We start from the raw sequence: 17977 nt of genomic DNA, 5'->3' as shown, positions 1-17977 counted from the left end.
TTCTTGATTGCAGAAAATGATAAACCGTCATTCTCAATCTCCAAGAGAACGAATTCCTTATCCTATATAAGCCTTCGTGACACTTCTAATAGTCTTGATATTGATAGAAGGGCTTTACAGTGATAGTTTTATCACGAGTGAAGACGCTCAACTTCCACAACTTGTTTGTGGCAATATACATATTGCCAGGCATTGAGGACAGCTCATTGGGTACTGATGGAGAACGAAGAGTTCTTACGATCCTGAAGTATAAATGCAACTTTTTGTCTTTAGATAGTTTTAATTTTTAATTTTTAATTTTTATTTTTTTGAGAAGGTTGTACTCTTTCCTTTGTCAAGGCTTTACCGCTATGGGTTTTCCTTACTAAGATGTGAATGAGGTAACATTAATTCTAAGTTTTTTCGAACTATTTGCATTTACATTTTATGTTATTCGTTTGAAGTTGGTGATTTGGGGGCTTATTAGAAACACTAGATTTTGTGTCCGTGCTCCGCACGGGCGGCTCTGCAAACTTGCTTCACCAATTCATCTTTTTTTAACCATATTTTGTATTTGGTGTGGCTCGGCTTCACCTCGCCCGTCGCTTAAGATTTCATATTTAGTGTGGCTCGGCTTCGCCTCGCCCCGTCCCGATGCATTTTTGATTTGGTGTGGCTCAGCTTCGCCTCGCCCCCGTCGTGATGGGTTTATGATTTGGTATGGCTCGGTTTCTCCTCACCCATCGCTTAAGATTTCTTATTTAGTGTGGTTCAACTTTTCCTTACCCCCGTTCTGATGCATTTTTTATTTGGTGTAGCTCGGCTTCGCCTCGCCCTGTCCCGATACATTTTTTATTTGGTGTCGCCAAGTTTTTGTCCTACAATTAAGTCGACGAAGATAAAGGTGTCAGATTTGATAGAATCCCTATGCTTGATGTGCATTGATGTCTTTAGCTTTCGATCTTGTTGCAGGAATCATGTGAGGTTTTATCTTACTCAAATAAGAATACCATCTGTAGGAGTCGAACCGCACATCTACATGGTTGAAAACCATGTGCTCTTCCATTTGAGCTAAGATAGCAAGTACTCAATATAGGAGAAAAGGATTTAAAGAAAAGATCGTTACTTGAGCTAGTTTGATATGTGATGTTCAAAATAGAAAGCTACGACAGTTATAGACAAATGCCTAAGAAATTCCTAAGCAGATACATACCAACTCAAAATTGTACCTCGAGAATAGACTTCCCACTCTCATGTCGTTACAAAATTGATGAACGAAAATATTAAACCGTCGTTAACGGTCCTATTCTCTGTAAAAAAAAACAACTGCTTTAAAAGTCGGGATTAAGGGAAAACCAAAGTTCTTTTTGTTTATTGTTTACTGATCACTTGCATCGATGATTTCTTTAAGAAATCAATTTATTAAGGATCGGTGAACAAAAAGAACACCAAAATAAAAATAAATAAAATATAATGACTTACACCTCCAAACAAAGAAAAGTGATAGCTCCTTATTGTTGCTTGGGTACATGAGCATTGTATAAAAATATAAAATGAACTTGATCCTACAAAGAAAAGTGTCGGCACCTTATACTTATATTTTCTATTTTACTTTAAAGACCACCAAAACAGTGATCAGTGAACAAAAAAGACCACCAAAACAGAATTAAAGATGATGACTTACACCTCCAAACAAAGAAAAGTGTCAGCACCTTATTGTTTTTTGGGTATGTGAGCACCCTTACGACATAACAAGATATAAAATGAACTTGATCCTACAACAGCAACAACAAAAGAGTGTTAAGTCCACGAAACGTGAATTGTAAAGTTTAGCAGTGTCATACATCTATATATATAGTCACACATCAGATTTAGTATGTATACCTTCTTCGATCTATTCCCCTGATACAGTTTTGCCTCCAACAACACAAAGTAAAACCCTGAGCGAAATCAAAAAACTGCAATGTAAACTTCAATTGATTAAACCCTTGGTAAAGGCACAGATACAAAGAGAAATTAAGCACGTGAAAATTAAATAAAACACTGTGCTTATCAAGCAGATTTAAGGCCATACAGCTAGAAATGTGACAAAGAAGCCAAACGACCAAATTTCCCCGTGAAATGCTGCTTAACAAATGAAAAGATGTTTTTTATGATAGTTTTAAGAATGGTAAAGGCACAGATACAAATAGAAATTAAGAACATGAAAATTAAAGAAAACGATGTGCTTATCAAGCAGATTTAAAGGCCATGCATCTAGAAATGCGAGAAAGAAGCCAAACGGCCAAATTTCCACATGAAATGTTGCTTAACAAATGAAAAGTTGTTTTCTGTAATAGTTTCAAGTCATACTCGCTCATAATTAATTTGATCCTAATATGCACACCAATATTCCTCCCATTCCACTACACATTCTGCCATAAACATTGAATCTCGATAATAATACAATCCGTTCCTTCAAAAATTAACGTATAAGTATTTATCCGGCCCTCTGGTATGATTTGTATTATCATATCAAGTACTGGTGGAGATAAAATGAAAAATAACAACAAACCATATAAACTCATCCAAGCACACATCAACAGACCAACCTCTAATTAGTATTCCTTGACATAATGTTAAATTGTTGTAACTTGTTGCTCATCTTCCAAGTTGTAGGGAAGTCCTTCAACACTTGGATCACAACATTGGATATCAAAGTACGAAACTATCTAATATGACTCTATTGCAGATATGTAATGAAAATCCATATAATCATCGACTTCATGGATACCCTTTTTCATGTCCCAGGATCAGTCTGGAAGTCTTGTTTTTTGTTTCCATCTGATTCAAAGCTTTTTTGTTGAGACTTTTTATTAGCAATCACAGCCTCTCATACGGTAATAGCTAATAAGTATTCATACATCCAAAATTGGAAAAAAAAAGTTTAACCATTACCTTCAACTCAAAAATTAACGAAGACTCAAAACTAAGGGATAGATATGGATTAGAGAGTGAACTACCTTTTTGTCCAAAAAGTATCAAATAGCCAAGCACTGAGAGTTGAAACTGGCTCTCCAGCAACGCTATTAGAAACCACTACCAAATAATTTAATTGATTTCAAAAACCAAATAATTAGACCAATTTAATTAATTGAACGGACGTAAGGATTAGATTTATTCGATCTAGCACATATTGTCCCAATTCCTGGTGGTTGAACATCTTAACTGCTCTTTAAACCTGATGATCTAAGGAATATTTAAAATATGTAGATAGCAATAACTCCTTTTCTGGAGATTCTTTTTCGTTCAGCGGGAGTTTTGACATTGGAGGTTGAACGTCTATGTGATAACTTTGAAAGCGGTCTAAAACAGATTAGAAGATTGAGGAATTTTTTTTTTTAACAAAAGACAGTAACTCAAATAACATAACAGTAATTGAAAAGGATTGCATAGGATGGTCTCACCTGTGATACTACCTTCACTATGAAAATTGAAGATCAAACAACTTCACCATGCACTTAATTGAACAAAGCCTTCACTTTATCATTATTATGAACCTAAAAATCAAAAGGAGTGCCGAGTATAATACAGTGTATGCATAAAATACATCCACATAGAGTTCAAAATTACTACCTAAAAGACGAACATAATTATCGCATGTGGATCTTAATTGTATACCTCAATTGATCGTTGATATAATTGAAATGGATACCCAATGTGCAGGACACACTAAAGCCAATTTGTAGATTGGAGTTTTAATTGGTACACACTATCTATTCCAGTTTGAGGCATAAGATTGTGAAGTGTGAAATGTGTCTTCCAAATGTATGTTGCTAATCTGAATCGTTCACAACCAAGAAGATTTTCGAAAGAGATAATGAAATGTACATGTGTACATCCATGACTATTTATGGAAAAATTCATAAAGTAGATGGATAATTCAGTATCTATGATCGAATTTTCAACACCTCCGTGTACGTCCATAACTTTTCATGTAATCAATATCCTAATGTTAATAATATCATGAATCATAAAGTCAGACATACCTCAAGTTGTCCGTAATCCAGATACGAATAAAATCAACTTCATGCTCTTTCAATTTCTTGTCCTTCTTATCAACTTCTTACTGCATAATATATCACATACCTGCACAAAATGATCATTGATAATGCCAGACTTAACAACAACACTTTAAGTATGACAACAACAAATCACCTATGGATCATTCATGTTCTAATATTTTTCTAGCAGCTCGATCCCTTGCTAACTCTTCTGCAAACTGTTTGGTTATTTCATGTAATCTCCTCGTAATCTACAAAGAGGAACACCAATTAGAAAAGCTAAAGAGGCTCGATCCGCCAATTGAGTCTTTATGTACTGATATATTTCTACTTTCATGAATCAAATTTATAAATTTAATCTATACATAACCACAGTAGTTAGAACCTACAAACTGCAAATCGATAACCAACTACAAACTGCAAACCAATGACAAACAGACGACAAAACATGAAAGACTTCTAGAAAATCAATAGTTCACCAATTCATCTTTAATTTACTGATTTGTTGTTAATACAACCTGTGCATAATCAAGGTTTTATGTTTAAAAGTAGTAAATTTGCCGATTTTGAATTTTGAATATCAAGAAAAATAAGAGCAAAAGTGTAGGCCAAGGAAACTACATACTTAATCCGCACCTTTCACGAACCCAAGTGTCATTCCAGGATATAAGCTATCAAAAGAAGATTGTACGTCCTTTTCCCATTCATTATATCGGACAGATCTGTATCAAAGGAGAAAATAAACTCAATTCAGCCGAAAGACCCATGCTTATTATGATAAATTATGTATAATTGAGAAGGTAACATTAAAAGTGAATGTATAATTTAAAAAGTAAAAATAAAATTTACCTTTCCTCGTAATTGAACAAATCCATGTCCGTGAAACTGGCACCAATATCCCTGCACTGGTAACAAATGTCGTGTTTAACTTCTTTGGTCCTAAGATCGAACTTCAATACCATGGTAATTTGAACAGTGTTAGCACCAGCAGCTATACCACCTACGAAACATCTAAAAAGTTAGCAGCAGACACAAAAGATGAAATTGCATATCTTTGATGTTGAAATAATGCAAGGAAGCAACTTTCTTAGAGAAAACCTCTGCCCAAAGTTGTAATCTTTGGTTAAAAGATCTATAAGAGCAATAGGGCTTCTCAACAACAGATAATTCCCAAAGTTTAAGATTCTGTAACCTGTAAACACCTACACGAGATCAACCTCATGTTTCCTGAGTGATTCATTATTTAAATCCAACTAAAACCCGATGATTTTTAAGCCCTTGATAATTGGATGTACTAAAACCGAATGAAAAACTTGAATTGAAAAGTATAAAAAGCTTACCTGGAGTTAAGACAGTATAAAACTTTGGCATATAGGTATGAGTGGATAACCAAATAAGGTGTCATATCCTTACCCTTATCAAGTGGCGCATCTTTGTTAAACTCGGATTGTTCCCGTCTTGCTCTTATCACACTATAGCATCCTCTTCTTTTGCAAAAGCAGCAGAATACAATGCTTTCTGAAAAATAATTAGACTCCTTATGAAGATTGCATACTAAAGTAATAACAACCAATGCTATGCACAATTTAACATTTACTTGAATGAAATTTACAACATTTTTCTCCCAATGTCCTTCAACTCTGGAAGACGAAAAGCCGGTATTTTGATTTAGATAGATAAAATCACAGCCTTTGCGGCAACCAATACCTGTGTGGTTTTAAGTGCTGCATCTTTATTGTAATTAAGTTGCAATCCCCGAGCAAAACAATTTTGGAGTTGTTTTCATTCCTAACCTGAATAGGAAAAAAGAAAATTCAGATAGGAAATTGGCTTAGCTACTTCGGATTCAAATTTTTTCTTTTTATTTTTTGAAGCAGAATCATTGTTGATGCTGAATAAGGAGAAGCGTATATAATATAAACTAATTAAGAATAAAAAACATAAATCAATAGAAAATTAATCATGGAAAGGAAGAAAACTGATCTTGAATTGGAGAAAAGCCAAAGCCTTTACTTTGACTTGGTTTCAGCACAACAATAGTTGAGACAAAGAGGTTATAAACCCTAAAATTTGCTAAACACAGAAGACCCCAATTCTGCTTAAACCTAAGATGTCCCTTATTGCAACAACTTTTACGAATCTTATTAGGCGTAAAAGAGGAAAAAGTTTAGCTTTTTTAGGATTAATTGAGATCGAATTTCTTGTTATAAATTTTACAGCTTCTCTTCGAATTGTATACTGATAGATTATGGTTGCCTAAATATTCGAATAGCTTTGCTTTGACTTAGCTTTGCTTCAATGGAACAGTAAGCTCGGGAATTCAAAGAGAGAATCGATTAAGGGGTTTGCATAGAAAAATAAATTCGGATTAGCTACCTGATCCTCAGTTTAAGGCGAAGAAGAAGCAAACCCTAATAATGTAGCAAGTTGTTTTTCTTTTCTATGTATCCTGATTAATGATTTGTTTCTCAGGGTAAAAACCCTGGTTTTGGTATGGTTTGTTCTTGGGTTTTTCATGAATGGAATAAGTTTATTTTACGTTCGTGAAGGGTTTTTTTCGGCATTTTTGTGTGAGAAATCCTTGTTTTTCTCTCCTTTGAGGAAAAGAGGAACGGAGCAATTCTAAGAGTGGATGAGGGTTACCATTGAAGGAGGAAGGAGGTACTCCCACCATTCAACGTGAGAATACATATGACTTAGGATTTTAAAGGAGTTAAATATCCCTGAGCAGGACAAACTCTAATGGGCTTTTGACCATGTTGCTGGTTATATTTTAACATAAGACGATTAATTCTAAAAAAATAAAAAATAATAAAAAAACCTCTTATTCAATAAAATTATTTTTCTTACCAAAAAATAAAAATAAAAAAGAATAATCTAGGGCGCAATTTAGCCAGCGGTGGTTTATATATGAGGTTGGCCCTAGCTTGGTTTACTAGTTGTGTGTGCCCACTCAACTATCAGTGAACTATACGACAACAGTTTCCCTAGTTCTACGTACATATTGCATTTAAATTTTGAAATAGATCAGTGATGATCAACAGTGGGTCCTTTTCCACTGTTGTTGTGGATAGGTTGGAACTTCGAAGTTCAAACTTAAAAGTCTAGATGGACTTTACTGCATGGTGTCCTTGGACTGGACACAACCATTTATAAAAATTGGCTCTACAATGTCCGTAGAAGAACTATAAGTTCAAGATTTGCAATGCCAATCTCATGCATGTACAGTTAAAAAGCACTAACTTGTTTTCAAATATGATGATGAAATGTTTAACGCTTATATAAAACAAGTTATACAGAGGGACCGGGAAGGAAGATCTTCCAATATGAAACTTTTTAAGTGATCTATTGTCTGCAACAAGTATTGATCATATGAAGCATTACACATTGAAGATTTCATTATGCTTATGTATTTTGATTTCAAGAACACAACATTAAACAAACAAAACAAAAGACAACATCGTTGGAGAATGATTCTTAATTAGTGAAGATACAACCGACAAATATTCAAAGAAACTGGCTTTTAACGGCTGCCACCACCACCGCCATTTCCGACTCCTACACCCGTTCCAGAACCAGTGCCGGATCCACCTCCAACACCAACTCCAACTCCAATACCGATACCAATTCCAACTCCCCCACCAATTCCATGTCCACCACCAAGACCTCCACCTCTTCCTCCGCCACCACCAGCACCACTTCCCAAGCCGCCACCAGCGCCAAAACCGCTTCCAGAACCCGATCCTCCACCTCCGCCTCCACCACCTCCTCCTCCTCCGCCACCACCACCAGCAGCGCCTCCTCCTCCTACTCCCACACCACCACCAAACCCACTACCATGCCCTGATCCTCCACCAAGACCACCTCCGCCTCCACCGCCTCCTCCACCACCACCACCAGCAGCACCTCCTCCTCCTACTCCCACACCACCACCAAACCCACTACCGTGTCCTGATCCTCCTCCAATACCACCTCCACCACCTGACCCACCACCACCACCTCCTCCAATACCTCCTCCTGCAGCACCTCCTCCTCCTACACCAACTCCACCTCCAAACCCACTACCGTGGCCTGACCCTCCACCAATACCGCCTCCACCACCTGAACCACCTCCCCCACCTCCTCCTCCAGCACCACCCGCTCCTCCTCCAACTCCACCTCCAAAACCTCCACCCTGTCCAGATCCACCACCAATACCACCTCCACCACCTGACCCACCACCACCGCCTCCTCCAATACCACCTCCTCCTGCACTACCACCCCCTCCTAACCCTCCACCAGCTCCAAATCCTCCTCCACTCCCAGATCCTCCACCTATACCACCTCCCCCACCACCACCTGCACCTCCACCTCCTCCTAAACCACCCCCTCGTCCACCTCCTAATCCTCCTCCTTGGCCTCCACCACGACCATATCGTCCTCCTCCTCTGCAGCGTCCCCAACGACAGTCGTTATCGTCACGAAACCTTCCCCCGCCTCTTCGACCACCATATCGATCATCACCAAAACCATCAACATTCTCTCCATTACTGAACACACTCAAATTCAGTACAATGCTCAGTGTCAAAAGCAACACAGACAACCATTTCATTACATTTCTCACACCCATTTTCTTGATTAAAAACCACCACTGATGTTTTGATAATAATAATATTCACACTTTTCTTTCCAGTAGTGATTGCTTATTCACTACTTGATAACAATACTGATGATTGCTGAAGAGACTCTGTGAAGCTAGCTGAAACCTATTCTCTTTATATAAGCAGAGGAAGAGAATGAAATCCACTACCCAGCCCAGTTGTATGAAGTAGATGAAACAGCTTGAGATGGATAGTTGAGCATTAATTGGTGCATATGTTCATAAAACCGCGTTTAAGCGGTTGAGAGAATGGAGATTGGAGGGAAACATTTAAGACGATACATCCAGCCATGTAAGTCAAACTTAGTTTGTTTCAAAATGTGATGACTGATGACTCTTCTAATTAAGCGCCTCATTAACTCAAAATTGTAGATGGGACTTAAAACCCTACTAGCTAAACTGTTCATTTACCAGCAGTACATCCTTCACAACTACTCTACGTAATGAAAAATCAAAAATTAGCTCATGAAAATGGGGGATAAAAGGATGTAGTAGTGGGAAGCCGAAAATTACTATGGAGTATAGAGACCAGTTTTTCTGGTGTACGATATTGTAATTCAAGGAGTAATAAAGAGACACCTACCCATGCATGAATATTCATCAACCACATACTGTCAGATCATATTCATTTCTTTTCTTTTAAATATAGTCAGAATTGAAAAGCTAGCTAAGAAAACAAAACTCTGCATTAATCCAACTGTGTTTTGAATAAGTAATCAATTATGATGAGGAAAAATTTTCCAATCAGAATGTGTGATTAATAATATGTGGTTTTCACTATCCAATCCATATTTAGCATGCAGATGAGAGAGTGCAGAGAGGTTAATTATATATATATATATATATATATATATATATATATATATATATATATATATATATATAGATGGTGGCTTAAGAAAATGATCGGCACTTTTTACTACCGCTGAAAGAGTGTTGATAGAAACTTCAATAAAGCTCTGCAATGAAACATATCTACTATTACAATGTGACTTCATTCTGCTTTTTTGAAATATAGATGGAATGTTAAATATTCACAGTAGGAACTTTCCTTTAAATGCATGTTATTAATAAAAAGAAAATCTAGTACAGTAGATAGACACTTTGCAGGTTATTTCCTACGCTATGTATAGCTTTTTATTAATGTCCTTTCTTTTACAGGTACTGACCATTCTAAACTTCTTACTTTTCTTTCTTCTTCTTCTTCTTCTTGTATAGAGTTAGAGACATAGTATTTCAACTTGTGATCTCGTCCTATACAGTGTTTGGATACACACGGATTCATTTCCGCCTAAAATGTATACCCCAGAAGCATTTATGATTTTATACTAGTTGATGATCATGTATAGTTACTGATGGGTATGTGCTTTATTGATTAGCTGGGACACTACTACCTTTCTTCCATTTCCTTTCCATGTGCTTCTGTCTGGCCTTTGACTTTAAGAATTTCCAGTCAGGTTTTCGGCTAATTTCAACTCTTTACTTGCTACATCATTACTGATACTGAAATTTTTTATAGGAAAAAAACTCATTCAGAGCTCCCACCCGTACAGAATTTATTAAAAAAAAAAAAGGAAAAAAAATAACGAATGAAAAAAATGGTTCCGTTGCCGGGACTTGAACCCGGGTCTCTCGGGTGAGAGCCGAGTATCCTGACCACCTAGACTACAACGGATTGTTGTCAGGTATCTCACTTTTGCTAGATTTAACAACACTAAACCAAATGACAGAATTCCAACACTATCCACCCACCTGCAGCATTTTTGGGGTAAATCTTGTATGAACGCAATACCATAGACTGAGAGAAGCTGGAGAGATCAGTCTCAGAGTGAGAAAATTATTCATTTTTAATAAACTTTTAAGTATGGTTAGCATCCATTGCCACTGTCCTGCATTAGCTCCTCTACTACCACACAATAAACAGCACAATGTTTCAAAGACAAAGACCCTGCTCTGGCTTCCTAACATTCCTAAACAAATGCCCAGTGATTACTACAGAATGAAAAACCACACTTCACTAAGAATGAAGACCCAAGCTTTCACCACTTCTTCACTGGAACTCATAGATATCACTTCTTCACCTGCTGCTTCTGGTGATATTTCTGTCTTCCTGCAAACAAGGTTTGTCTTTGACTTCACTGATTCAAATCACTCTTTCAGTTACACTGATAAGAAAATCAAACCCGAAATGGGATTATCGGGTCGTACCATTCTATTCAGTAGGATATGAAGGAAAGACACACTTTCATGGTTTGTGATTAATCCCGTTCCTTTGGTTTATGCAGTGCATTGCTCATCGCGGTGTATTTGTTTTCGAACTTTATTGTGCCAGACTTAATAGTCAAGAATCTTCAAAAAAGGAACGAAAGCAGAGAACAGGAAGAAGAGAACCCCAGGAGAAGATAAGATACACACAGCAATGAGCTTTCTACCAGAACGAAAGAGCTCTGGTGAAGCCACTTCCTGACAAGTGCAATTAATTTTCTTACTTATGTTGAGGGTTTTTTTTCCCGGTAAGTTCTTCTGCAAGAGAGTTGTAAACCAAAGGCTTGTACTGTGCACTATTGATAAAAAGGGATAATGAATAAACTCTTTTATATAGAAATGTTCTCTTTTGCTCATTGAACTTTTTTTTTTTTTTTTTGAAAGGATTCATTGAACTTATCTCAGAGTTCAAAAGTTTTGAACTACAATTCTTCCAAATTTGGAATAAAAAAAACTAATATAGACTTTGCCTTCGGCAGATGTTATATACAGATTCTTTTTCTTTCTTTTCTAGATTTTCAAATGAATTGAGGTTTACATAGCGTATTTGCAACTGTGAAACACCTGTCCGATCATATCATCCGGAAACAAGGGTGTCTCGATTTCGGTAGAGGGGATGGGCTTAGGGGGCTTCTTTGAAAACAAAGATGATTTCCCTTCAAATGGGTTTGGGAATGCCTGGCGTTGGGGCTTCTCTTCTTGACTCTTGTCATTTTCTGAGCTTTGTCTTCTCAAGAACTGTCTATCTTTGCCACTAATTTTTTGTATTAGTTTCTTAAAACGATGCTTTGGTTCTTCTGGGGCCGTAGTTTCTTCAGATTGATTAATGAGCTTTAAACCATCCTCAGGATTAACTAACATCGTTTCTACTGTTCCATAAACCTGGAATCAGAACTCAAAGATAAGCTTTCAGTCACGTGATCATTTTATCTTATCCATCAATAACATTGCTAGTGCTTCCATCCAGAAGGGTAGCTATGAGAAATTGTTTCACATGAAAAATGATGCTTCAGTCTTCGGGATGGTGGCACAAAAGAATTAACCAGTTACGCCTTCATTAGCATAAATTCAAAATGCGCAATAAGAAGGTCATCGTACCTGGCAGAGATCGTCAATATTATCAGTCCACTTGGAAGTTTGACAAGTGGCAGTTACATAGTCTTTACACTCATAAAACAGCTTAGACAAGTTACTGTTCTTGGACAATGGACCTTCAGCAATTACAAAAGCCGAACCAAGCTGAAAATAGTAAAAGATACAAAATCCGCATTAGCATCATAGCACATACCATGGGTTGTAGGAACTGACAATTGTAATCAAGAGCTGTGTTTAAAATAAAACCCATATTTGCAGAGGCAAACATACTGATTTCAAACTTATTAGAATTAGAGAAGCTAAGATTTAGCCTAAAACCAATGGTTGGACCTTATCCTCCCCTATGAAAGTTGGCCATCAAATATTCCAAAATTTGAGAAATAATTATGTATATGAACACTAGAATAGAGGTGGATAAACAGGTCTGCCGTCAATAGGATTACATTTAAGAACGATACTAACCTTTTCTACTTATATTGATTATAGAGAACAATACATAAACAAAGGAGCATGCATTTGGATACCTTATCACTTATCAGAACAAGCAAAAACTTACTATAGAAACAAACAATTGCTGGAAAAGCTCAGATGGAGCGATGTCTTCTAAGAAACTCAAGATGCCTTCCCTACAAAACGCATAAATCTTTAAGTTCTTAAGTGACAGAGTGGCAGTATTCTGTAGCCTTAGTAATGGAAGGTCGTGGTCCAACTTACACTGCCAATTCTTCATCGAATAGTGGTGCTTGTTTGACAGCAGGTAATGGTTTGGAAGTTCCCCATAGTTCATGCCACAGATTTCCTACAATTTGTCAAAATACCCTCTATTAAAAATCAGTCGTAACGCGAAATCACAGTTAGTTTCCTATATTTATTATTTATGCTCTGCAAGATAAATAGCTCGGGTGTGTGTACAGTTAAAACCGTCAATAAACAATGTGCATCATACTCACCAAGTTACCTCAAAAGTTACAATTTTGAAGATTTTATTTTCTTTCTAGAGTTTCAAATATAGAAAGCAACAAAGTATATTGCTAACAAGGCATAACAACATTAGATGCATGGCATGTCAAAGAAGAAAGAAGAGATAACCTTCTTTCTGCATTCGCGTACTCAAGTAACCTCGTCTAGATGTTGCATCTCCTCCATCTGAGCAATCTTTAACCTCCTCATCTGGATTTGTTTCTGACCAGTCTGGGGGTGAGTGCCATCTAACAAAATCTTCTACAATGCACCCAGGATTTGCAGCCTGATATATATTTATAACAAAAGTTTAGTATTTTAAAGAAAATTGTGAAGCACGGAAGCAAGGCATATCCTAGAAGTAATTTCTGCGACAATTGGTCTCACCTTAAAAGCCTGCATATCAGAGAGGAGTTGAGAACACCCGGCACCAACACTAAGAATTTAAAAGGCGTTGAATGGTTAAAGATCATCTATATGGAAAATATATAACAGCTAGACGGAGAAGTAGAATGAGTTCACAGAAGTGAAGTATATAATATTCCTAAATCTTAAACAAGAACAAATAGTAAGTTATGTGCTGATGGAGTAACAGTCATATGAGACCAAATTAACATCCAAGTGATGTTCCAAAGGTATCAGTACACACATATTATATATTATATATATTTAATGAATAACCATACTTCATTACAAAAACTAACCTCCCGGTCCGCAGAACAAGCTCCTCCGTTTCTTTGATAAGATCTTCTGTAAGAAGAGGTCCTTCCTGCATGAAAAAAACAAATACATCACTTTAGGAGAAAACTTTTACAATATATCCATCTTCTAGAACGAGATGCTGTCAAACCTGTGTTACAGGAGCGTATACTGGTTCTCCAGTTTCCAACATCCTTACACCTTCATATGGATGATCAGCTCCTAGCCGAAGAACTAGTTCCCCGCTGCTAAGTCTAGCATACAACACTGAGGACGAAACCGAGCTTGCAGAAACATCTATTGGATCTACATGTATACTGGCTTCTCTAAGTATGGAATCTAGTGTTTCTGTGGCAATCGCACGCCGTCTTTTCCTAGAAATACAACAATTGATGACCTGCAATTGCTGATAGAGAAGACAGGAATTCAAATCGGGGTTCTCATCCAGGGGAACTCGAGGTATGGGTTGTTCTTCAGCCCATAGTCTTCTCAACTGCAGGTAGACAAAGATCTCTTAGCAAATTGTAAAAATCCAACCTTTAAAATTGTGGCTTAGGTAATCAATTGTGGAATAATGCTTACTTCTTCAACAACCCTCCACCAAAATAATGCCATTTTACGCAGAGTCATGAACCTTCCAATGATTTCAGAGAGTCTAACAACAAAGGTATCTGGTGGAGCAGCATGGATATCTCTAGGCAAAGAAGTCGCTGCTGAACCAGAATGGTTCCTCTTTAGGAGAAGTTGACCCTCTGCGAGTATCTTGCAGATATTACAACGAAATTTAAAGCTCATCCAAGGGATTATGCAAAAACTTAACTAAGAAACTCAAGGTAAATTGATTATAATTTATAACTACTGTAAAGCCATTGCATATTGCATTACCAGCATCAAACAACGTTTTGATAAAAGATACAACTTCATCATCGTCACCAAACTCGGAAGTCGATTTATCCTCCTTGTCACGAAGCACTAACGACTTCATAGCAGAAAAGCTTAAGCCTGATCTCTCCCTGACAGGAGATGAATCTCTGGTTGATGCCAGAAAATCTTTCATTGTTTTCAACTTCTTTCCAGACCTATACAGAGGTTGCAAAGTGTTACGACTATAACTAGTTTGAACATAAGACTAACAGTCAAGTCAAATTAACGGATGGCATCTATTAGTGCTATAAACTTATTTTGTTTTGCCACAAACTTATTTTTCCTTGTACCAGAGTGTCACTTGGCGATCACGATAGCAACATTTAAAAAACAATGTACTTAACAGCATTTCCAGTAAAACTTCCTATCTATGCAGTAACCTTTTTCACAAGCAAGAATATCATAATTCGTTACATAAAGGTAAATCCACATGTTCATAGCTTTACATTGTTTGATTTGTTTGGAAACACCTTTTTCGGTGCAAGAAAATATATTTATCACTATGCAGTTGATTCAAGTCATGCAAGAAAACTTGCAGGGATTGGGATGACAGGCAGTTCCATCTCGTAAGAGATTTCTTTGTTCCAAGGGTACATATCACTAACCAAAACCAATGATCTAATAGAACCAGCGATACTATTTGAATTAGACTAACAAATTATTTGGGTTGTTAGAAAGATTTCAGGACGCAGTGCAGCAGATTAAAATGCCAAAACAAGAGTAGTGATAAGTAATGAAAAAGGATAAGTGACTAAGTTTTTGTTCTTTAATGTGACAACAACTACTTGAAAAGTTCTATAAAGGATCACCCTTACATAAGAAAATAAACAAGTGAGAAGACTGAGAACTTACTCAACAGCTACTGCAAGTTGTTTAACAACTGATGTTGGGGGAATCTTAAGCGCATTCTTATTCAGATCCTCTTCTTTGGCAGAAGGTGGTCCCTTTCCTGTTTCCTGCACGCAATCATATCTCAACTCAGAGCCACAAATCTCAAAATAACAACTAACATCCACAACATTTCACAATCCAGCTAGTTTTAATTATGATGTACCTTCATTCTGGGATCAATCTGTTTAGGAATATCATTAAACCCCTGCGAACCCGACTTGGGAGAGCTCTCATTTTTATTGTCTGCTTCTTGTTTCCCTCTCCTCATGTTTTTAAACCTATCCTGCCAATCCTGCTTTCTCCCTAACTGCACCACATATCCAAAAATGCAAGTATGCAAATTGCTTGATTCAACCAACAAAGCTTAACCTCATTAATTCTATAAAGATGAAATTGAAGAACTTATCATCACTTAGAATCATAAACTGATGGCAACCGAGAAATTATCAAAAACAAAATTTCGAATCAATACCTGTTTATTATCAGTCTTTGTAGAAATCGATTCGGGCCGATACTTCCTATAACTCTTACCAAATTGTTGTTCTTCTTCTTGACTACCGTCTATCCGAAAAATAAAAAACCATAAACAATCAAATTCAGATCGAAATTGAAAATTAGAAATGTATAATAAATTATTGTTTATTGAACAACCAAAATCCAAATCTAATTTAATGAATGGAAGTGATAGAGAGAAACCAGGAGAGTTGGACTTGAAATCTACTTTAATATCCGTCAGAACTTTCTCCGCTTTTGCTGCCGCTGAATGGAAAGCCGTTTTAGCTTTTGAAACAAATGAAGATGACGATGAAGAAGGAGATGTAGATGTCTCCATTTGTTTGTGAGCTCCCCGTAGTAATCGGGTTTCTATTAGATTATGAGAGAGTGGGAGAGAAATGAGGAGTGAGGAGGCATCAGGGCTGATGATGATGCTATATGGAGAGAGTCGTGAAAAAAAACTGTAGAGAGAAACAAACAACGAGACGAAGCCAGGAAAATGGAAAAGAAGACCATATTACTAAAATAAATACTGTATTAAATATTGATTTTAATTCGTTGAAGAAAATAAAAGCTAGAAAGAAAAATGAAAATGGATGACGTTATGTTATGCTATAGTAGTAATCACGATCTTCACCGAACGTATGTAGGGGGTTTGGTGACTGGGTCTTACCAGTACACAGTGCCACGCGGTTTGTTTTTGTTGAACACCGGCGGAGAAAAACGAGGGGATCAAATCCTGAACCACTAACACTACTAGTAGTTTAGCTTTATGGAGAAAACATTAGGCATTTTTCAATACAAATATGTTAGTTGTTTTCCGTACAAAGATTTCTCTGTTCGTTTTCTTTAGAAATCTATTATAGGGCTCTAAACTGGGTTGCTCGGACGCTCCATTATCCGAGCCGTGTCCGCGTTCGATTCATGTCGGACACAGGACGTGTGTGGGACGCTGACACGACGCGTGTGCGACGCATCAATTTGCGCGTCCTGCGCGCAGTCTGGTTTGGACGCACCAATAACTCGGATTGACGCTTTTTTTTTCATTTTCAGCTAAACTTCTTCCTTTATTTTTACTATTATTAACTAAACGAAGAAAGACAATCATTTAGATCAATTATTTAGGTTTTTATTAGGGTTTTGTTATTGGAAATGACATCATGTATATCTTTATTTGGGTGTGTGTTGTTCTAAGAATGTATTTTGATTGTGTCATGTGTTTAATAGTGATTAATTGCTTGACCTTCGACGTGTATTAACAGACGATATCTTATTTTCCTTTGAAATTTATACACATGTAGCATCACTTTCTAATTTTTAGGATCGAAACACTTGACATTGTTGTATAAATACATGATTGTATATATAAATAAAATATGTATATACGTGTCCGCGTCCTAGTTTTCTGAGAATTTGTAGTGTCCGCGTCCGCGTCGTATCGTGTCCGCGTCTGTGCAACCCAGGCTCTAAACATTGGGTTTTGAGGGCTCACAAGATGACAAAATCGGGTTATGAAATAGTAATCAACAAAACCCCATATCCAACTATTTTTGGTAGTGGCTAAACTACCCTCCATGAATTATAAAATTAAATTTGTTATCTTCTCCTTCTCTTTTCATTCATAAATCATGATGAAGATGATGATTATAATTTCATCATGATGAAGATGATGATCATATACCAAAAAACTAAATCTATTATCTTCTCTTTCTTTTTTCATTCATAAATCATGATGAAGATGAGAATCATAAAAATACCCTATTATTCTTCTTTCTCTCTTCTTATTCTCTGTCGCGATGAAGAAGACGATCACAAAAGAAAAAACTAAGAAAACTCGTCACTTATTTTTGCTTTTGAAAACCCCCAAATTCGAACTATAAGCTAACCTACGGTTGGGAAAATTCATACTTCCCAACCGTAGGTACAAGTTACGGTATGGAAATATGATTTTTTTCAAACCGTAAGATTTTTGAACCCAGAATATATG

The 17977-nt window shown here is 36.7% G+C and overlaps 3 protein-coding genes and 1 non-coding gene across 5 annotated transcripts; 1 reads left to right on the top strand and 3 right to left on the bottom strand.

Annotated features, from left to right (window-relative positions):
- Window positions 1–7545: 7545 nt before the first annotated feature.
- LOC113290922 (glycine-rich cell wall structural protein 1-like) lies at window positions 7546–8631 on the bottom strand. The gene has a single exon (XM_026540506.1). The coding sequence runs from the start codon at window positions 8629–8631 to the stop codon at window positions 7546–7548; it is 1086 nt and encodes a 361-aa protein (XP_026396291.1).
- Window positions 8632–10263: 1632 nt separating this feature from the next.
- Window positions 10264–10336, bottom strand: TRNAE-CUC. The gene has a single exon. It is a non-coding gene; the product is annotated as a tRNA-Glu (tRNA).
- Window positions 10337–10507: 171 nt separating this feature from the next.
- Window positions 10508–11291, top strand: LOC113287976. The gene is made up of 2 exons (XM_026536887.1): window positions 10508–10782; window positions 10947–11291. Exons 1-2 carry the CDS (start codon window positions 10526–10528, stop codon window positions 11065–11067), a joined length of 378 nt encoding a protein of 125 aa, XP_026392672.1. The 5' UTR covers window positions 10508–10525; the 3' UTR covers window positions 11068–11291.
- On the bottom strand, window positions 11289–16507 carry LOC113287975 (rab3 GTPase-activating protein catalytic subunit-like). Of its 2 annotated transcripts, none has more exons than XM_026536884.1 (14): window positions 16192–16507; window positions 15968–16056; window positions 15659–15802; window positions 15457–15560; window positions 14566–14759; window positions 14263–14432; window positions 13832–14173; window positions 13686–13750; window positions 13369–13417; window positions 13111–13267; window positions 12736–12820; window positions 12578–12647; window positions 12025–12165; window positions 11289–11808 (listed from the first exon to the last, which is right to left on the bottom strand). In XM_026536884.1, exons 1-14 carry the CDS (start codon window positions 16325–16327, stop codon window positions 11461–11463), a joined length of 2094 nt encoding a protein of 697 aa, XP_026392669.1. In that variant the 5' UTR covers window positions 16328–16507; the 3' UTR covers window positions 11289–11460. The 2 variants fall into 2 exon arrangements, with proteins under 2 accessions (XP_026392669.1, XP_026392670.1); XM_026536885.1 differs by having other exon boundaries at window positions 16217–16315.
- Window positions 16508–17977: the final 1470 nt, after the last annotated feature.

The sequence above is a fragment of the Papaver somniferum genome, chromosome 6 (assembly GCF_003573695.1).
Source record: "Papaver somniferum cultivar HN1 chromosome 6, ASM357369v1, whole genome shotgun sequence".
Lineage (NCBI taxonomy): Eukaryota > Viridiplantae > Streptophyta > Magnoliopsida > Ranunculales > Papaveraceae > Papaver > Papaver somniferum.
This window is presented reverse-complemented; position numbering and strand designations above follow the sequence as displayed.